At 41.3% G+C, this 23,203-nt stretch overlaps 1 protein-coding gene across 1 annotated transcript in view; it reads right to left on the bottom strand.

Moving 5' to 3' along the window:
• Window positions 1-22,682, bottom strand: part of GAREM1 (GRB2 associated regulator of MAPK1 subtype 1) — a 163,547-nt gene extending 140,865 nt beyond the window's left edge. The window contains exon 1 of the mRNA XM_064481520.1: window positions 22,477-22,682. Coding sequence (XP_064337590.1) covers window positions 22,477-22,597 — 121 coding nt within the window. The 5' untranslated portion in view covers window positions 22,598-22,682. The remainder of the gene's footprint in view (window positions 1-22,476) is intronic.
• Window positions 22,683-23,203: the final 521 nt, after the last annotated feature.

Here is a 23,203-nt window from a genome sequence, read left to right as displayed (position 1 = left end):
GTGTCCTGGTGTAATGCTGTCAGTCGTGGTTCTGGTTTTTATCTTGAGGTGCTGTATGTCACAACAACTTGATGAAGCTTCTTTGTCAAGAACATTGTGGTCGGATCTTTTGCTTTGCCTTTTTGGGGTCTTTTGTCATTCACGGACAGTTAAGCTGATGCTCTGCAGGGTTGCTTTATCCTCAAGAGGATTCATGGAGGGGACTTTTGACAATTGCAGGGGTTTTTTTGGATCATGCTGCTGAGCTGGGTAGAATATTTGAAAAGTCTAATGAAAACTCTTGATTTCATGGAACTGTTTGTTGGTAGAAGGGACTGATTGCATGGGACTGGGTGGACTGATGAATGTGGCTGTAGTTTCTTTGATTTTGTCTGGAATATTGTTGGCTTTTAATCAATGTTTTTCAATTGAGCTGTTCACAAAACATTTGTCTCCCTATCAATATTGAAAGTTATTATTTTACTTGTAACCACACTGTTGCCCTCAGTGTTTAGGATAGAAAGAGAAATCTCTAACAGAGTTGTCACAGAGTATAACTACTCATAATGTATAACAATTCTTGCTTTATGTCTATTGCTAAAAGCACAGGAACAATGCTTGTGTGACAACTGGGTATAAGTGAGAAAATGTATGGCCTATAAAGTGTTTCTTCATTAACATACCTCTGAGCCTGTTCATGTTATCTGATTAATTTTCCTCTAACATGAATAACTAGGCAAAATAAAGGAGGCCTAGCACCAAGGGGCCATGATCTGAACCTGCGTCAGGAGCCACCACCCCAGCATCGAGGGATGGATATTTTGATTATCAATGCCTTCTATTAAAAGATTTGCAATCCAAAGGGGAGATGATGGGAAAACCTGCCCACACTGAGGTATGGGGAAGGCATTCTGGCTTATACATAGTTTAACTTAAACTTTACTGACCCAAGTGGCCTGTATTAAGGCCTTTTGGACATGCATTGTACATCTGCTTTGGCCTTGAGGAGGGGAATGCACTTGAAAGTCTCAATAGAGTAGCTGTGGTTCAGACATCCAGGGCAAAACTAGGTGACCACTGTGGACGTGATTTCAGCCATGTTCCCGTATTGTTGAGAACTTGAATTTTCTGTGTCCTACTTGGGACACCACCAGCCATTCTCAAAGCAGTGTCTGCTGGCGGATGGCAGCTGCAACCTTATGACCTCAAGGTCTCTGCTTCTAACTAGTAAATTTTTAGACAGTAAAATTGCTTTAGATCAAGTGTTAGGAGAAAAAGATTCGTGTCATGGTCAAGCGCTCCTATTACATGTATGCTAATACCACATCAAAAGTTAAAACCTACTCAGATAAAGGCAGACCACTGGCTACCTGCTTACAAGTCTCCCCCAAAGTGCCAGATCTAGCCTGGTTTTCAGGCTTATTCTCCTAAAGTCCTCAGTGAATGAGATCCTAATCATACAAGACTTGGATCCAGGACTTCAAACTCGGGAATATTTCCGACTTGATGTCCATCGCCCAGATCGAGGTAGGACTATGCCCCTTTTCAGCAGAAAGTAGCCAGAGCAGTAGCTGTCCCATTCTCTGAAAGATCTGGGGAAGGATGAAAAAGGATTGGAGACTGAAACCAAGTTTCTCCATTGAGCTTGTAATTAACCTCTCTGTCCAAAACATCCCTGCCCTTATTGTCCAACACCTGTTCTCAAGACTGAGGTGCATCTGAGAAAAGAGGGCAGTTGTAACTGAGCAGGACCCTAAAGGGGTCTCTGCTGTAGCCCCTCTCTGAAGTACCCAGATAATAGTACCCCATGCATATTTCCTGAGCTTTTTAGATGCTAAAACCACCACCAAATGGAAGACATTAACTACTTTATGTTCATGAGCACCTAGCCCGCGGACCTTCTGGCGCCTAAGGATTGATCACCATCAACCAATCAGAGAATTGTGCCAGCTGACCACAGACCCTGGGACACCTCCCCATCATGGGGCCTATGAAGATGCTCAGCTGAAACCCCTCGGGGAGTCTGGGGTTTTCTGGGTGTGAGCCGCTCATTCTCCTTACTCGGTCCTGCGACAAAGCTTTCTCTGTTCCAAACTCTGACGTTTTGGTATTGTTTGGCCTCACTGTGTTGGACACACGAACCTGCGTTGGGCAACAGATGTGTATCAGAAGCAGAGGCTCCCTGGAAAGGCTGGAGTTTCATCAAGTTTTACCCCAAGGTAAGTGAAGGCCTTGACTATACACGTGGGCTCATGTACAGAAATAGATATATATGTAAGTATGGACCATGGAAGGCAGTTAAGGAACAAGCATTTTAAATGCCAAGAAGGAAAAATGAAGGCAGTTCTTATTTTGCTTTTCCACGTCACCTTCTACCCTGAGTCTGTCTTGTTGGAGGGAGATGGAGTAGAAAGAGAACAAACATTTGAAATAGAAAACCTGTCTCAGTCGGTAATTCCCAGGGTCCAGTTTAGTTCCGTCCTCTACCAGCAGTTCTCTGGGGCCCTGTGGTTCTCTTTACTCCAATTAGAGCAACCAGCCCTATCGTTGGTACCCTGCCTCTTAGTGGTCCAAGTTTTAGTAAAGATGATCAACAGAAGAGTCTCTCACTCTGTAATGTGCAATATGAGTGGCGAAAAAAAAGCTTCCTGTTGGCCCGAGACTGGGGAGAAGCCGGCAAGGCAGGGGAGGCAGGGCTCTAGAACCCAACGGGGCTGGCTTCTGACTTTCCAGCTGTGTGACCTGGAGCAATGATTCCCTTTCTCTCAGCCTTTTGTTCCTTGTAAGCAGCCTTAAGTCAAAGAGCTGCTGTGAAAATTAAATGAAATAATGTATATAAAGTATCAAATAATAACCAGCACTATCATTACTCTCAATAAACATTCATTATCGTCCAGGAGTAAACACCAGTGCTTTGCTTATTTGGGGAATAAAGAACAGTTGCTTTTAATAGTTTTGCGTCTGTGTCTAGAAGGTAAAAAGGTGTAGCTTCCTTTTTAATTTTTTTCTATTTACTTCATCAAAGTACAGATTTATATTGGTTTACAATGTTGTTAGTTTCTGGTGTACAGTATAGTGATTCAGTTGTATACACATATATACTTTTTCAGATTCTTTTCCATTATAGGTTATTACAGGATACTGAATCTAGTTCCTTGTGCTCTACAGTTGGTCCTTGTTGTTTATTAGCTTTTTTATTTTGTAACCATTCATGATACAGTCAACAAAAGGTGGAAGTTCAGTGAATACCTGTCCAACTGTGAAGACCAGAATCATCATTTTTACCATCATCGTGATTGTAATTCCGCAGAATTCCCTTCAAAGAAATCATGGTGACATGCGTCAAACCAGGTTTGTTTTTCATTTTCCTGATAAGTGCATCATCTTCAAGGGAGGAGAGTTTATATGCGGTAATTACATACGTCTACTTGAAAAGTTTTAAAAGTTGAGCAACTTAGGTGTAGACTTCAATGGAGGTCAGGCAGACAGGAGCACAGGACCCTTTTAAGAAAATGGAAAAAAGAAAAAGCATATCTCCTTATGTATTTACCTGGCCAATGGGGAAAAGTGCTATTAACTACCTCCCTTTGCCAGTAACTGGAGCTATAAAAAGAATAACATTACAGCAAGATTAAGCCCATAACCTTCTGTCTGAGGCACAACCAATCAGAAAATTTTATAAAGTATTCTAATTTTCTGAGTACTCAGCAATCTTAGTATCAATCAACTTAAAACCGATCTTCAGTGCAAACTCTAGAGGCTATCCTTGGCAATACTTTTTCCTCCCTGCTGGGTCAGAAAATTGGCTGAAATCCTCCTGCAAAATCTAAATGCAAGTCAGCGACTTTGGAGTCTGAGAAAGCGAAATTCTGTTTAATTAAGTGATTAATTCAACCTCTATGCCAACAGTTACTTAAAGTTATTGAAAAGTTAAACTGGTTAAAAAAAATGCAGCTTAGGGGTGGCAATATTTGGAACCACAAACTTATTAACCTTGATCTTTCACCATCAGTAGCCAGGTTCTGTCCCTCCTGTGGCCTGTTTTATGACCATTACATCGAAATCTTCCAGTATGATTTCTCTAGCCCTGAACTCTCTCAAGATGCAAGCCAAGATTTCTAATTCCTTCTGAACTGTTATTTCCTTTACGTAAATACCTCAAGTGCAACGTATCCACAGATTAGCACAAGTCACTGGAGTCACACTCCCTGACTACAGAAAGACGGCACATCTCCACGCTCTTGGAAGTCGGGTGGGGGTGGCCGGTGGATTTGCCATGAACAGTAACAGGGACGTGTGGGGCACCCCTTCTGAGTAGAAGCTTTAAGGGGTCCGTGTGTGATGCGCTGTCTTCTCTCTCCTGCCTCACTCAGCAGGTGTGGAAGTACAAACACGGGCTGCAGTGAGGATGAGGACGCAGAGCTGAGCCTCAGCCAACTGGCGACGAACATGGAGCACAAGGAAGAAATAAGCCTCTGCTGTTTTCCAAATACTGGCATTTTGGAGTTGTTACCACGGCCTCACCTAGTCTGCCTGGGATCTGCTTCTCCATCTGTGTTTTGTTTTGTTTTTTTTTAACATTTTCTTTTTTTTTTTTAAAGGTTTTTTTTGGGGGGGCAGGTAATTGAGTTTATTTACTTATTTATTTATTTAATGGGGGTACTGGGGATTGAACCCAGGACCTCGTGCATGCCAGGCACGCGCTCTACCACTCAGCTATGCCCTCCCCCTCCCTCTGTGTCCTCGTCTCTGACAGGGACATCAGCACCCACAGCAGCAGCTGCAGTCTCTCAGGAGTGCATCTCTCTTCCTCATCTCCCACGCATCCCATCATGAGCCCTGGAAATCTCACCTTCAAAATATCCCTGAGGGGTCACCCCCTCCTTTACAGCCCCACTTAACCAGTTGTGGTTGGAGGCCATCTTCCTCCTTGGTTATCCCTACAGCTTCCCCAAATTGTCATTCCACAACTCCAGATTTTTCCTGCTCTAAGTGACCTTCCAAAATGACACCAGAACAATCCTTCTAAAATCTGAGTGACTGAGCCTTTCCCATAGTGAAAGCTCCCACTGTTCACGCTAACAAACGCCGGAGGGGCACTTGTGTACACAGCACTGTGCCAGGTGCCACGGGAACACGGATGCGCCCTTCGTCTACACGCCGACCTGCAAGGGTGACAGGGTGACACGGCCAGATGTAGAATGAGTTGCTCGACACTAGGATTCAGCGAACTATTCAGTTGGTGAGATAACTTTCTCTTAAAATAAAAGCTGGAGTGGATTCAAGTCCCTCTATGAAAACCTGACTCACACCCAAACTCTAACAGGTTTTCCTGAGACAGAACGAGATGGCGTGTGTCATCAGCTGGGTAATGATGTGTACGTGGCCCAAGATCTACAGCGAGCCCCTCCAGAGACGGCTACCGATGAGAGTAGCTCACACGTTATTAGGAAAAAACTCCTTATTGGTCTGAGAATTGGGGGAAGTAGCCTGCGATACCTTGCTGTAGCTCGTGAAGTTCACCAAAATGTGGGGCCTGAGTGGATTCTGCTGCAGCCGACTCTGTCGCAACACCCTCTGCTATGTGTGTCCTAGGAGGCGCGGGAAGGCTGAGAGCCACCAGTTAAGCACAGGATAAAGGTCCAGCTTTGACATGTGACAGCTCTTCCTGCTCTGCTTCCAAGTGCCTCTCGGGTCTCACCTCCCACCGCCCCCTGCAAGGCCTCGGTTCAGGATGTTCCTAACCTGACAGGAATAGCACCCTCCCTCTTGTAAACCCACCACAACCCTACCCGCTCGTCTAGGACCAGCTCCGGGGTCAATTAACGTTCTTTCTGCGAAACTTGCCTCCAGAGCTCTGGGCTCTGACCTCCGGGGTGAAGTATTTCCATGCTTATTACATGACGACAGTTAATTCTCAGTAACTGCCTACCCAGTGAGCCTCTGAGCTCGAGCATCAGGGCTGCATTTCTCCACCTTCGTGGTCCCAGCACTTGGGACAATGAAGGCACATGGTCCACAGCTGTTCAGTGAACAGCACTGTGAGAACCACGTTCCACAATCCCAGTTACCCCATCTTGTACGTCAGGCTAAACTCTATTACTGTGAAAAATCCAGAAAAGGAGGTTCTATATTTACAACTTTTAACATTAAAAAATTATCTGCCGCTGTAACAAAAGGCTAGCAAAATGTGTGTGTATGTGTACGTGCACCCTTATGTCTGCATGTGTACATACGTGTGTAGTAGTATCCTCTGGCTGCTGTAATAAATTCCCACAAATTGAGTGGCTTAGAACAAAAAATTTATTCTCTCACAGTTCTGGAGGCCAAAAGTCTAAAATCAAGCTGTCAGCAAGACCGTGCTTCCTTGGCAGAGCCTAGGGGAGATTCTGTTCCCTGCCTCTTCCAGCTTCTGGCGGGTTCAGGTAAAGCTTGGCTTGTGGCTCGATCACTTGGACCTCTCCCTCGTCTTCTGTCTGTCTCAAACCTCCCTCTGCCTTTTGCTCGCAATGATACTTGTCGGTGGATTCAGAGCCCACTCAGGTAATCCAGGATAATCTCACCTCAAAACTGTTAATTACATCTGCAAAACCTTCTTTTCCAAATAAGGTAACAAACAGGTTCCAGCGATGTGGACACGGACACGTCATCTGGGGAGCCACCACTCAACCCACTACACTGTGGATGTGAGTGTGTGTGTACTGTGCCAAAGAAGAGTACTAAACAAAGCTCTATTGAACACTTACCTGTTGCCAAGGTGACACAGTATGGAAACTGCTGGGTGCTGGAAACACACAATGAGGAACATGAAAGACAGTCTCTGCCCTACAGAGGTCAGTCTACTGGGGGGATACAGAAATCAAGTTGTTTTTCTTTTTTTAAGTTGGAAAATGTGTTGTGAGGGAAAATTATGCCACGGTTATATCTAACAGGGAAACTCACCTGACCTGTTAAGTGTTCAATGTAACCCTGATATTTTCTCAATTAGAAATGGGTAGTTCAGAGAATATTCCTTAATTGTCAGTTTAGATGATCTTCTACCCCGTACTGGGACATCCACTGAAAGTCCTTGTTTTACATGCACACTTTGCACTTTTAAATTATCCAACTGAAAGATAACCCCGTGAAACTACCATAGTTCATATAATTTAGGGCGCCATCACCTGTAATGCAATCATTACTTTACAACAGCCAAGAAAGAATAAACACTGCTGATGAAACTATGAGACATCATTAATAAGATGCATCCTGATTTCTCAGATATTCAAACGTGTACCTCAGAATCAGTGAAATATATTTCTTTCTTTTTTGAAATGTGTTCTCATAACATACCAGGACAAATTAAACAGCTTCTGATTAAATAGTAGAGCCAGATTATCAATGGTCTACCAGCAAAACTTTAATGCTGAGTTGGCTTCACCCAGCCTCAGAATATTTTTCACCTACTTTTCCTGAGGCTAATGTATGTAAATAATTCAGTAAGTCCTAAAATAAGACATACAGTCCTACAGTAAGTCTCTTCTAGGCTTGAGAGAATGAGGAGTCAGGAGACTGGGAAAGACTCTGAAACCCTTGGGCTGAAGCAGGAAGGCGTGGCTGCTGTATTTATCACTTCTTTCCACACCCAGAACTTGGTAAAAGGTCAGAAGGTGAAGAACAGTGTGTGTACACCTGTGTGTGTCCTGAGGGTAGAGCTTGCAAATACTTTGGGGATAAGTTGGAGTATCTGGAGAGCTCTGTGGCAAAGTCATTCAGACAAGATTTCTGATCCATCTGGTAGACATCTGGGGGTCCTACTAGACCCCGTGAAATGTGCAATCAAAAGAGAAGACAGGATCCCTGCTCTCAGACGGCTTAGAAAGACATTCCTAAAACGAGAAGTGATGAAACTTTTAAACATACCCCTGCTCCAACGTCATAAAGTTTCTCGTGGAATGCAGGACTGAGATTTTTGTTGTAGTTCTGCACAAAGGTCACACAGGAGAAAAAGCCGCAAAGAATGATCTCTGTAAGAGTTCTCTTCTCACATATTTCTCCTTTTTTTAGGTAGACAGTCTTGGACATAGAGATATCAGGTCCACATTTCCCTATGTTTTTCCTAAAAAAATTTAATTTTGCTCCTTGTGTGTGAAATTAAAGGGAATCAGGAAGACAGTGCCATCCACGATTTGAGGGGGAAGGGAGGAAAACTAAGAGAAATTTAAGCCTTTAAAAATGAACAGATGTGGGCCATTATGGGATTTTTAAGCAATAAACACACATATACATTAAGAATAGTGTGGAACTGTCCAAAAAATAATGGGGTAAATACACTTTCAATTAGGTAAAGTTGAGTGCAACTTGCAAATGCTTCTGACATTCTGAAAGGCACGCACGCGGGCGCACACACACACACACACACACACACACACACACACACACACAAACACACTCACTCACTCACTCACTCACAGAGCAGCTTAGTAAAGTATCATTTTAAAACAAATTCTTCCCTGGAGAAAACTTATTGGCAAAGCATCTGGACTGTGCTTCCAGAAGGCATTTAACAAGTTACTATCATTTCCCAGACTCACCAGGGTAGCACTAGCTTTAAAATGAATTAAAATTTTCTTTAGAAAAACAAATCTCAGGCCTCCCACAGCAATTGGAACAGAAGAGTAAATCAAGGTGAGGGACAGCTCTAGCCACTACTCCTTTTCTTTGGGGAATAAAGGATTGTTTTCGGATTTCATTAACCATATATGTTCTTAGATCACAGCCCAAGGTAATCCCTGAAAGACAGGTGTGGCTTTAGTGTGTTTTTTTCTACTGTTAAAGAACAAAAATAAATTTGACAAAGACAGTTTAATTTAGTAAGCATACTTCTGAATAAATGGGTTGGCACGGTAGCAGTCTAGAAGAAAATTAAAGTCTTACATCATGTGCAAAAATTAATTCCAGATGGGCTAAAGACTTAAAATTTTTTTCTTTAATCTTCTTAGAATATCTAAGAGAATGCATGTACAATCTAGGAGTCAGGGAGATCTTTCTTAGCCAAGAGCCAAAACACAGGAAAAAGAGACGTATCTGTCCAAGTGAAAAATTTAAACTCTTGAATGGATACACATAATATAAACAAAGTCAACAGACAAGATAAAATACAAATAAGAAAAAAAATCTCTATAATATACAAACAGCATCCAGAAATTGGCAAGAACAAGCTGACAACAGAAAAGCCAGCAAAAGGTATTTTCAATTTGTAGAAGAGCAAGTCTAAATGATAAACAGATACATAAAAAGGGTGCGAAATCACTAATGTTCAGGGAAATGCAAATTAACATAGCAGTAAGAGCTCATTTTGCATCCATTAGGCTGGAAAATATTTCTTTTAAACGTTATAATATCTAATGGTTGTCACAGATTTGGAGAAACGGTATTCTCATACATCAATGAGGGAAATGAGAATGGATACTGACTTTCTAGATAGCATTTTGGCACTTCTGTTTAATTAGTTCCACTTCTGTGAACTGGGCTCTCATACTGGGATAGAAGACGGACTTTCCCTAAATCATTTCTTCTGAAAAGACAATTTTGGTCCTTGCATTTGAGATTAAGAGAATCAGGAAGACAATGCCATCAAATGTTATGGGAGAGAAGTAATAAAAGATATGTGATAGAAACCACAGACTTGTAATAGAAACAATGAACAAATGAATGACATATGTACATGGAGCTTTAGTAAACCTTCACAGAGGCCAATAACTAGAAACAAGTTGAATATCAATCAACAGAAGGATGAGTAAATCTGTACCATGGAATATTACATAGCTATTAAAAAGAATGAACTGTTTTATACCAGATGATTTAGAAAGATTCCCAGGAATGACATAAACAAGGAGCCAAGAAGTATATATAATATCCATGTATGTATCATATAATCCCATTTTTAGAAAGCAATGACAGAATTCTGTTTCAGTATATGTCTTTGTATCAAGGTTGGTTGAATACATGGATGCGGAATCCATAGATACAGAAGGCTACTGTACTACACCATTTTATATTAGGGACTTGAGCATCTATGGATTTTGGTACCTGCAGGGTACTGAGAACCAGTACCTCAGATACTGAGAAAGGACTGTACATCCAATGTCGATAAAGGATTATATAAGTATGGAGAGAATATGAAATATCTACTGGATTATTGAAGTGGTTGTGTGGGTAGGCAGTGTTGGAATGGAGGAATGGGGGTCAATGTGAAGGGAGAAAGTGAAAAAAAAGTGGGAGTGAAAATGCTTCATTTCTGTAAAATTATGAGCATCTAGGTGTGTGTAAGAGAAAGAATAAAGGATGCATGAAAAAGGACAGTCACCAAATTACCTCAGGGTGGTGGGACTTCAGATTATCTTCAGTTCTAAAACATTTTTATGTATTCACATTCTTTAACTTAAATTTAATTTAATTTTTTTTTAATTGAGGTATAATCAGTTTACAATGTTGTGTCAGTTTCTGGTGTACAGCACAATGCTTCAGTCGTACATGAATATACATACATTCATTTTCCTATTCTTTTTGTATTCACATTCTTAATAATGAATACATGATGTTTCTAATTTGGGGAAATGAAGTTTTGTTTCATTGTGATAATTCAAAAGACTAGATAGACTATAAATAGTATTTATAACTTCCCCTCTCCCCTCCCCCTCTAGTCTCCACTTATTAGGATGAAACCCCTCTGACAGCTACTGTATTCAACTGTATACAGCCCGCTCAGACTGACACCTTCCCAACTCAAGAAAAAAAAAAAAAAAAGACTGGGGGGAGGGGCGAGTACAGTTTCCAACCTACCTGATTCATTGTAAAGTTAATTTGAGGCTGCTTCTTTGACACTAAAAGATTCTCTTAAAGCCATCTTGCACTGCACTTTCAGGAACTGTCACCTACAACTATTTACAGAGTCCTCAGGTGCCAAGTTGGCAACAGGATATGTATTTTATTCCCCCATCAATCACTGCCTGTATGTAGAGAGAATTAAAATGGGCTTTCCTTCTCTTATCTCCGGTTCCCTTCTGCTTAGCTGTTACATTGAAGTCGACGTTTGCACAGATATTCAACAGAGGAAATGAAATGACGTTCAAAGTATCATGTTTGCTTCTCTCCCATATTGAAGTTATCTGTGAATCTCTAGTATTTATTCTCTCACATCTGCACTCAGATTCTGAGCTTCAAGAGGCTCTCAAGTTGCCGGAATACAATTCTTACAAGAGGGAGGATAGGAAATGGCGTAGAAAACTCTAACTGCCCCAAATGCAGCACTTCAGGGTTTGCCATGGATTATATGCAAAAATAATGAAATACTTTTATAAACTTGTCCATTTATTCTTAGTCCTTAAAACCAAACAGCAATGAACCTAGTTTGTCAGCTTAGTTTCATGCAATGAAGAAGAATTTACCAACAATCACATATCAGTGGGGAACTCTTCATGACTTGAACTCAAGTACTGTATGTTTAATTATAGTTGTGAACACACAACATGGTTTTACCAAGATTTTCATGAGATTACTTAATTTTGTACAATGAAAGGGGCTTTTTCTTTCAGAGGACTGGCCACAAGGCAGCAGTCAACATTTAAATCATTCACTATCCAGCTTGATGAAGAAAAGTAAATCACAGCTACTCAATTTCAGAAATAGAGGTCATATTTATTTATGAACATTAGCAGAAAAAAAATAGGAAGTTTAAAAAGTGATTAAACCCACATGAAACCTGGGAATTATATATAAACATCCTGCAGAAAACCAAGAATAAAGGACACTAGGATTTTATTTTTATTATAGGAGCTTTGAAAAAAAAAACTCCACCAAAAAACTGAACACAGAACTCATAAAATTCACAAATATGATAAAATTATTGAATGTCTAACTATTAGTCATCAAAGCAATACAAATTAGGAAAAGTACCAATTTTATATAAAGTAGCAAAGACTAAAAAAATCTATGATATTCAATGATGCACAATCATATTACTCATTCACTGCTAATGGTACAAACTTTCCTGGATATAATTTAGAAATACATATCAACAACCTAAAAATAATAAAATTTGCATACTAATCTCATATCCAGGGACCCAAAATAATGAAATGATGTAGAAAACTGACAAGTTTAAAGATGTCCTCAAAAACATGACACTCAAAACAACTAAATGTCTAGGGGCAGGAGGGTATAGCTTAAGTGGTAGAGCACATGCTTAGCATGCATGAGGTCCTGGGTTCAATCCCCAGTGCCTCCATCAAAAATAAACAAACCTAATTACCTCCCCCCACACCAAAATAAAGTAATTAAATAATACAATAAAAATATTTTTTAAAAAAACAACTAAATGGCTAACCAGTAGAAAATGGTCAAATAAATAACGGTTAACTAGTAATAACAGAATCACATTTAGTCATGACAATTTTATTTTCAAAGAATACTAATACTGAAAGAAAGCATCATGATATAATGTAAAATTTTAAAAGAAGTTTTATATATAGTTGGTCCCACTGTGCTATATATTCTCCATTTATATGCCACACCTGCATAACAGGAAAATGTTAATAATGATTACATAACAAGTTATATAACCTCTGGAATTAACACTGATATTCATTTCTGTCATTTTCTGTTTGTATTTTCCAAATTCTCTATAATAATATCTGGGAAGAAAACAGTAAGGTTTAAAAAACACACAACCACCAAGCCTCTATGGCAAAAGAAACAGAGCAGGATGAAGAGAGAAAAGGAAGTTGGGGCACGAAGTTCCTCATTTCTTAGCTGAGGAAGAACTCAAACAAGATGTTAAAGAATTAGGGGGCAAGGCATGACTGTTTTAGTACGTTTTGGGCAGAAGAAAAAAAGTAAAGGCATCAAAGCAAAAAATCCATGTGGCAGAGGCTGCTAGGTGGCTCCCAATATTCCATGTTCCCCTATTCTACAGTAAAAATTCCTGGGCCTTGTGCCCAGTTAAGATTCCAGTTCTTTGCTTCCTGCCCATATAGGAGTATATAAGTCCTGACCAATGAGATATAAGTGCAGTGCAGTTCAAGACTGGTGGTAAGACATACCCTTTTGCCCTTCCTGCTGTCTGGAATGCAGACGTGATGGGTAGAGCTCCAGCAGCCACTGAGAACCATAAAGTGAAAACTACCTGCTGAGGATGAGAGATCAGAAAGACATGAAGAGCTGGTGTCCTTAACTCTGTGGACTCGCCCTGTCATCCTGGACCATGTTCCTTCAGGCTATTTTAACATGAAAAAGAAAAATCTCCATGGGTATAAGCCACTATTTTTTTTTTTTGGTCCTATTGTGTACAACTGAAATTAACCTAAACTGATGTACCTGGCCATGATGAGGTTGTGAAAAATTTTTTCTTGATCCTGTCTACACTCCCAGTGGCTCCCCAACTCTTAACAGACCACAGACTGGACTAAAATAAACAAGAAAAAATAACAGCAGAATATCTTAATAAAGCTTTCTGTTACTTATTTTTAAATAAGTAATCTGAACCTTCTAGAGCACTCTCTCTCTCTTTCTAGGCATAACTAATTAAATTGTTTTGAACTTAGGTCTGGTGTTTGATTTTGTGTATCAGTGGTCCAAGGTAAAAATGGGTCGTGCATTACTTTAAATGTTAACCTGAAACAAAATGGGAGATTTCAGGGCATAAGCTACTGAGGACCAGGAATGACAATGGAATAGATGTTCGTTCTTTGATTCAGCCATCCCTTACTTGCCCATTGCTGCTAAGGGAAAAGCGTGGCAATTCAAAGTGAGTATCAATCAGAATATAGCGTATGCACGGATGATGTCCTGGAGTTACTCAAGTGGGTTTCCTCTGGCATTTCATTAACCTTTATTGAACGGATTGATGTTACTTTCAGACATTTGAATCTAGTTTCCTGATGGGAGGAAAAAAATGTTAATATGAACTATCAAGAGCAAATTTTCATCTCTAACATCTTAAAGTCCAGCATTGAGAAAACTGCCATCGTGGAAAACAAACACAAAAACAAAAACCTGACTGAGGAAATTTTTCTGTACTGAGTGGGAAAAAAATAACAGAACATAAACTATTCTCAGTCTTCACAGGGATACACACAGAAGCATTGCTCACCATTACATTCCTCTATAAGCTATAACCAGGACCAATTTCAATAACTTACTGTACATGTTAAATGTTAACCTGAATAACATCACCAGAACTATAAGAAGTCACACTGCATTTTAAACTCAGTAACTTGATATTTATTAAACAACCATTTAAGCCATCAAAGCTCAAATAGTATTTAAACACTTCAACTTAGGTTTAAGAATTAGCAGAATCAGGTGAGAGAGGATAAACTGGGAGTTAGAGATTTGCAGATACTAACTGATAAATATAAAATAGATAAACAAGTTTATGCTGTATAGTGCAGGGAACTACATTCGATATCTTGTAGTAACTTATGGGGAAAAAGAATATGAAAGCAAATATATGTATGTTCATGTATAACTGAAGCATTATGCTGTACACTGGAAATTGACACAGCATTGTAAACTGACTACACTTCAATAAAAATATATATATTCACAAAATTAGCAGAATCAGTTAAAATGACTTGCCCTCCGAGTATAAAGTAGTTCAGCCACGGAATTAGAAAAGGGCTCAGGAACATTGTTCCTTCCTTCTCCCTTTACCACTATGTAATACTCCTGCAATGGCACAAAAGGAAACCCATTGTCTGGGACTAAGACACTATGGTGTCAAGTCAATCTTGGGGCTATTCTAGGAAGATGACAACTGTACCAAGTTAGCAGTTGTAGTTTTGTAACACTATTTACACCAAGCGGCTTGCTTTGCTTAGAAGTAAAATCCTCGGTGTCCTGACAAGATGAGACAATGGGCAGTTAAATGGCAAGCTGGCTATCCAATCAGGCTTTTCTTTATGGTAGTAAGAGTTGACTAGCTCCAAAGATTTATGGCATTCTAGTCATATAAGATTAAAAATTCAACGACATAGCTACATGTAATATGTAAAGAAGGCATCTTAATTTCAGAATGAAAGAACTAGAAAAGCAAGTAAAAAAAATCTAAAAATCAGTTATTATATGAGGTCATGGGTTCAATCCCCAGTACCTCTATTAAAAACAAAAACAAAAATAAAAATGAGTTGTAATGTCTATAAATAATTTATTTTAAACATTGATAACTAATGATCCTAAGAATCATTTCATCAAGATGGTCCACTAGTCTCTATTTCTCCCACTCCTAATTTTAGGACCTACTACCTTAGTCCCAATTTATATATTTGAGAATACAATGTCTATTTCAATTGAAACAAAAGTGAAATTCTATTTCAGACTTGCAGAGGTGATAGACAGCTTTAGTAAGATATTTTGGACCTTAAGATTTTTAATACTGAGATTTGCTCATTCGTTAATTAAAGCTTGTTGAATGCCTCCTGTGTGCCAGGCATTGTGCTAGAAGCTGGGAAACAGTAAAAATTATTTCAGATACCTTTAACCTGAAATTCCAGCATTCCTGTGAAACTGGGAATAGGGGTGGGGGTTGAGATGTGGGGAGAGCATCTTCATGTGGAAATGTCATCTCAAAGAAGAATCAATCCCATCAGATTTAAAATTTCTTAGCAGGTATTTTATATTTTGTCAAGTATGACAAAATAATACATAAACCAGCAATAGAAGTTATTTTTCAAGTTGCATATAATAGCTGGTGTTCTTAAGATTGATAGTCTTGCGGAAGACGAGAGGGAGTTTACGAGTCTTCCTAGAACTGTAGCTCAGTAAGTGAAAAGACAGATACCTCAGGAATCTCAAACAAAAATAAACGAGTTTACAAGCTGATCTACTAGAACTTGCTATTTCAGTAAGGCGGCCACATGAGGTAAAGAAACTAAAATCCTCTCTATTTAAACTGTGATGCAGTCGATCACAATGGTTCAAACCAGTTTTCCTTTGATGAACTGAGCATCTTGAGATTTTTTTTTTTACTGGTCATATGGATACTCATTTAAGACTTCCAAAACTGCCATGTTACTTGAAAAGCAAGAGCATCCAAAGAGCCATGACCAAATCTTGTCTTGTGGGTCTGAATGTTTATCACCATCTACCGTCCTCCACAAGGTCCTCTCCTATTCTTGTTTCATAATTTTTAGGCATGGCCAACTAGAATCTGAGAAGACCAGAGGAAAGTAAAAGTATACAGTATACAAGGGAATATGCAAGAGGCTTTCTTCTCAGCCCACCTTGTGTATAACATCATACTAGGCACGCCTCTCCTGCTCACAGTTATATAACTAAAGGTGCTCCGAAAATTATCATCCATTAAAGCATCAATGAGTACATACTAAAAAAAGATTCAAGTGTCTTGGTACCATTTGGTCAAGCTCACATGTGATTCTGGATTAACTTAAAAGTTCATTCCCTAACTTCCTATCTTTCCCAAATCCAATCTTGAGTGAGTTAGTTTGATAAAGACCTTACACCATCTTTTAATAATCTGTGGATTATGAGGTCAGTTACCCGGAATACAAGGAAGGAAATGGACTAAAGTCACCCAGACCATTTCACTCAGTTTCTTTATCTGTATAAGGATAATAAAATCTATTTATTATTCACTGGACTTCTGTTGCCTAAATGATATACTCTGAAGCCTCCCCTTCAACTGATCTGAACCTCCACTTTGTGCCAATCTTATAAATGTATATTGCTTAGCAGTGTATATGTATTTCACATGTATCATTGCATTTAACTATCATAGTAAGTGGATACACAAGAACACAGGCTGCATGAATACAGAGGTTTTTGCCTGATTGGTCAAGTGTTGCTGTCCCAACACCTACAACACGGCTTGACGCATTGTAGGACCTTAAAAAATATTACTTATTGAACAAATTAATGAGTAACTATGAGATTCAAGGGCAAGTATAATGTACACTTTTTTTTCTGCATGAGAAAACTGCCATCGAAGGGATTAAGAGACCTGACCAAGATCACATGGCTATGAAACGGCAACACATGTACGTAAAGGGAGGTTGCTAGGCTCCAAATCTAGCATCCTTTACGTTACTCTCCCTCTCGCGTGGGCATATGTACCCTCTTTAGATTTAGAGTGCCAGGGGAAGTAAAGCCACAGATAAGCACAGCACATTTTCCTAGAACAAGACTTATATGAAGTTACTTTAGAAAAAAAGTAATAAATATATATATTTAATATACATATATTAAAGTAGCCTCAGTCACGGAGGGGATTTGGGGAACTCAGATTAATTTCAAAGACAAAACATGAATCTGGAAACCCCTCTGACATTTGCAAACAGCCACGTGGAACCTCACTGCGACCTCAGTGTCCCCAGTTCTGCTCCGTCAGCCCTCCAGGCACTGAAACGGTGAAGTCAGAGCAGCACCTCAGCAGAAAACAGGTACCAAAGCACCCACAGTCTGAGCACACCTGGGGCTCCGATTCAGCTCCGATCCCTCCCCAGGGCTGGAGGGGAGGGGCTGTTGCTCATCTATCTATCCAGCTGCCTCCAAGGCTTCCCTTCTTTATTTCTCTCTCCAGGGCGGTTCATGCAGCCTTGGTCTTCCTCTTCCTCTCAGCAAACAGGACCATAAACTCATCTTTCACTGCTCCAGACCAGCATTCTTTGAAGTGGGGTACATGTTTGAAGCAAAGCCTACATTTCTCAAGGGGTTCACCACCACAGCTATAAATGAGTCAATTTCCAAAGCCACAACTTCCAATTATTTTCTTGTCTAAAAAGTGATCAGCCTGGGACCATGACTGTGATGGAGGGACACCCATCCCCTGAGGAGTAGACACTGTCCTCACGAAGGTTCTTCTCCCACTTTACAAAAGCAAGGCGTCTGCATCACCTTCACCAGATCTTTCTAATCTGCATTACCTTGGGTGTAAAGATTGCAGGATGACTAACAAAGGAACAAATAAAAATGCTGATGCCTGTCGAGCGGTGTAAGTCTCCAGCATTTGGGTAACTCCTTTTCTAAGACAGGTAATTTCCAGTTCTTTGTTTTAAACAACCTGAAATCTTTAAATAAAAAGAGTCTTATGGCCAAAAGAAATACAAAATACTAGGTTTCAATTTATGTTTTTTGTTACAGAAAGTATGACAGAGTGATCAGTGGACACCTTCAAGCACAAAACTATATTACATTGGGAGACACTGCTTTGGGAAAGATCTCCGGTGTTCTTACTTGCTGCAAGTAATAAATCCTTCCTTCTCCTGAAGAGAGGGGAATCAAACAAACACCAAAAACTATATTACACTGGGACAGAATTCTGTGGGGGAAGGGAAATGGAAATATGAATTTAAGGAGAAAAAGGAAAGGTGCAAAAATTTTAACTGTTAAGAACTTATTCATGCATTTTAAAAAATGAATGACACTGGAATCAAATATAGATCCTACTAGAGTTTTTTAAATGATGTAACAACGGGGAGGGTATAGCTCAAGTGGCAGAGCGCATGCCTAGCATGTATGGGGTGTTGGGTTCAATCCCCAGTATCTCCTCTAAAAAACTTAAGTAAATAAATAAACTTAATTACTTCACCCCTTCAAGGAATTAAAATAAATAAATAAATTTTTTTAAAAAATGATGTAACAATTCAAAAAGTCAGTATTTACAATATGCTGAAAAAATGATACCCTTTGCAACTATTTAAAGTTAGGTTGAAACGTATTAGCAGTTAGCTTAAAAAAGTGCTCAGGGTGCAGGCTTTTACAGAATCTTTTAGGTGCTACAAGAGCAAAAAGTTGGAAGAACACTGCATTCGAACAACCCTTCCGAGCCCTTCCAAGACAAAACACTGAAGAGACAGAGGATGAACAATTTCCCCATCTACCCAGCTTTGAGTGAGGCTGGGCTGGAGATGGGGTAGGGATTAGCGCTCTCTCCACCCTCTCCTTGGTCATAAACACAACCTGCTCCCACAGCCAACAGTTTATGAAGATTGACGATGTGGTTACATACCTGATCTTAACTGCACTGCGGACTAGGGTTAGACCTCGGCTGATGAGATGTATCTTAGTCCTAAGGAGAACCTTAGATGTACTTTTCTTTTAGTCTCCAGAAAGACTCATGAGGCAATGGCAGAAAGGCTCACTAATTTTGTATTTATCTCATACGATGACAAATGTCACCACTGGGGATGGAATATTGAATGCGTCTATCTGACTGCTATTTCATGAGGGACATGCATGATGCAAAGAACTGGAAAGCTCTTTACTTATTGCGTAGTTAGTATGTTAAGTACGGCCTGTGTCCTGAGGAGTAATCTCAACAGACACACTTACGTACCCCAAACCCACAGACCCCACTTTTTCCCTTCTTCCTCTGATTCTGTACTCTCTTCTCTTCTGCCCCTTACCTCTTTTCGGCCACTCCTTTGGGAAGCAGAAAGTCTTTGAAATATGATGGATGAGGCCAGCACTTAATTTGGTGTCTACACTGTTTTAAAAATATTGACTTTCCGGTCCTCCAGCTCTCAGAGAGACAATGGGGCTATTTAGAGCAGATGTCAGACCTACTCTGAACCTACTCCCATTTAGTAATGAGGAGGTAGTACAGTTTGAGATAAAAGGTCTGTCTTTAAAGTCAGAAAGTTGGCTGAAAAGCACAGTTCACCATTTACTAGGTATGGCGCTCAATTTCTCTAAATCTCAGGTTCCCAAAGTCCTTAAAATGAGGTGCTAAGGATTTAAGACAATATACATCAAGCACCTAGAAATGTACCAGCACATAGTAGGCATTCAATAATCAAGTTATGAAATTAGTTGTTTAATGGTCTTTAATGATTGCTTAAAATTAGCCAATAGTTTTCTCCTGGCATACTGTCAACTATTGGCATGTTTTTCAATTTCTTCCTAACCTCTTTGAAAACAAGTGATTTGGCAAATGACTACCTTGCATGCTTAAGTATAGGGTGTGCGTGAGTAAAATGTACCTGCAGTACTAAAACCGGCAAAGGACACACACAGGAGGAGGACTGCACGAAAACTGAGAAAACTTCACATATAGCATTTATAAATAGGGTGGTGTGTCCTTAACGTGTTCCAAGCATTGCTGTGAAAAATAAGCACAGAATCTATGATCAACTCTTTTAAGGTCTATCCAAATTTAACTGGTAATCTAACACTTTCCCCTCCATCAAAATAGCAAAGGTTTTTTTTTTTTTTTTTTGGTTGCTTGTTTTTAAGGTACTTAATATTTTAAGGCTGTAGGGAAACTGGTACTCCCAAAATTCTCATTTGCGTATAAATGAGTATAACCTTTGGTCTCTAAAGCAATCTGGCAATGTATATCTAGGATTTAAAAAGTATGCACATGCTTATTTAGCAGGAAAGGAATATATCCTAACCCAAACAAACAGATTTATGTACAAAAGTATTCATTTTATTACAACTTAAAAATAGTAAGCAAACAAACAAAAAAACCCAAAATAAACAAATAAATAAGCAGCCTGATGTCCACTGCAGAGGGCTAGATACATGGTACAACCATCATCCCATGGAAAATCATGCAGCTATTAAATTTTTTTTTTTTAATAAGATAGGATTAAGTGAAAGAAGCAAGGTAGAAAACAGTATTTGGCTAGGATTCCAAATTTGTGTATGCCACTATGATTCTGAAGCAGTAATAAGAGAAAATTTACAATAAAGAATTGGAATGACACAGAGTGATCAAAATCCATTCCACAGTTTGAAAGGACACAGTGTTAAGATTTGCTGCCCACGTCCTGATTTTAAAAAGAAGTGTGGGATGAGTACACTGCTGATTCAGATCCTTTTTATGAATGGAGGAGAAAGGAGAGCGGATAATAAAGCTAAAAGTTATGTCTGCAACTGACATTCAGCCTCTTTAAACTTTTAGTTTAATGGAACTTTTGGGTGACTTTCACACCTCATGCGTCATGCTCGCTGCCTGGCTAAAAAGTTTTAGTGGCATGTGCAGAGATGAGAGAAGGTTGGAATAGGTGAGGATTCATAACATTCCACTACACATAATTCTGCACAGTAAACGAAACACTGCACACACATACACACACACACACACACACACACTCTTTCTCTGATTCAGATCTACACATCCATATTTAAAACACCCCTACTCTAAGTAGAAATGCCTCAACACAACACCTGCCCCTCCCTGAATTCATGTGTACTTCATTCCCAGTTTTAAAACTCCTAGTTTATTCCCAAAGCCCACCACTACCACCACCAATCAAACAAGCTAGTAAGCACAGCAAGACTGTTTCCCAGCTTTCATGAACTTTCCTGCCTTTATTTTTCACATCAGTACTTCAAATGCCTAATCTCACCCCAGAGATAAGAAAGAGAACAAAAATGCCTTTGGACATTTATACATCTCATGTTACGCACTCCTGGACTCCAGAAAAGGAGGAGTAACCCAAGGCCTTGTGACTTGAGATGACATCTTTCTGCTCAGTGCTCTTCTGACTTGGCCTGAGTGGCCACAGCTCTATCTGCCTGCCTGCCTGCCTGCCTGCCTGCCTGCCAGCCTGGGCCCAGGTGCTTCCAGCAGCCTCACAGCAGAGCAATACATTTGTTTCTGCGTACAGTCTGAAATCGCAGGAAGCCAAAATCAACTTAAGTTGTTACGAAAACACAAGGGACAAAACACACCTAAATTGCCACCTTATACATGACAACTCTCAAACTGAAAGGTATCTACTTGCTCGACAGCATGCACATCTATCTGTTTGCAGATGTCACCCTGAAGAACAAACAGCTGGGAGATGTTTGGCTGGTTTCTGCTTGTCCAATTTCAGGAAATACAAACATTTCTTAGTTCTGAGCTCAGGTTCCAAGTCAATATAGGTTTTGGTGACTTCAGTTTTTTCCAGGCTAGAAATGTGCTAAGCTAATAATTAACCTTAAGCATACCATCACTTCTACTGAAAACATTTTCTACACACAGCCCTAAGTTACTTTCAGTTCAGTTAAACAAAACAGACAAGCTGTAATAAAAGGTCTCTGAGAAATGTGATCCCTTTCGTTGGTCACCCAGGAGCTTTCCCCCTAAAATCTGCTGCTTCTCCTGGGGGAGGGGGAGGAGAGCATCCAAAATAAAGATGCCACCGAAAGCACAATTATTCTGTAAGAAAGTTGCCTAAGATAACTCATCAGGGTTTCCCAGATTGAGTAATTCTTGCAGGCGGGTGGGGAGGGACAGCTCGCCTCCAAGATTACTATCTGCAGAGATTTCCCTTATGTTGATTTTTTTTTTCTTTGCGTCCTTTTTAATTATACTGCAGGGGCTCTGATTTTCACATCTCTAGCGGCTGCTGGGGGGAGTTGAGAGCAACGCGCCAGGGCTGCGGCAGTCGTTCGGGCCAAGTCCAACGCTGGGGGGCGGGCAGCCCACTCCCCACCCGGTCCCACCCTCCCGGGCACAGGCGCGCACACCCGCGCTGAGACTGCGGTCCACGGGCGGGGACTCACCGCTGTCCAGCCGCGCGATCTGGGGCAGCCGGTAAGTGCTGACCAGCAGGTCGAGCGGAACGGCCACCGAGCTCCACTTCACATCCTTCAGGCTGCAGCCCAGCGAGGGCGCCGGGTCCATCTTCCCCGCCTCCTCCGGCCCCGCGCTCCCGCCGCTGCCGCCGCCGGCACCACCCGCGTCTCGGCGGCAGCCGCTGCTCGCGCTGGCGGTCTGGGGCGCGCGGGGGGCGCCGGGCGCTCCGGCCGCGGGCAGCTACGGGGGGGGCGCGGCGGCCGGGACGGAGGGAGGGAGGGGGCCCGCGGCTGGCTCAGCTGCCGCTGCGGGGCATGGCTGGAGCGCCCCGCGCGCCCTCAAGCCCGGACAGGACTCGCAGCAGCCCCGCGGCGGCGGGCGGCGGCGGCCGGGGTGGCTGCGGCGGCTCCCGCTCCGCCTCCTCCTCTGGCCCCGGGTCTGCAGCTGCGGCGGCCGCCCGCTCGCCTCCTCCTCCTCTTACCCCTCCTTCCCTCCGCCTCGAGCGTGTGAGGAGGAGCCGCGGGTCTGAGAAACGCCATAGCAGCGCTCCCAGCACTGACTAATCAACAAGGTGCGAGCAACGCCTGCGCAGCTCCGGGAGACACCGCCCCCGCCCCCGCCTCCCCGGCGCCGCCCGCCCCGCCCCGCCCCGCCTCGCCTCGCCCCGCCCCGCCTCCCGCTCGGCCTCCGCCCCCAGCGGCCGGGCTGTCTCGG

The sequence above is a fragment of the Camelus dromedarius genome, chromosome 32, assembly GCF_036321535.1.
Source record: "Camelus dromedarius isolate mCamDro1 chromosome 32, mCamDro1.pat, whole genome shotgun sequence".
In the NCBI taxonomy this organism is placed as follows: Eukaryota; Metazoa; Chordata; class Mammalia; order Artiodactyla; family Camelidae; genus Camelus; species Camelus dromedarius.
This window is presented reverse-complemented; position numbering and strand designations above follow the sequence as displayed.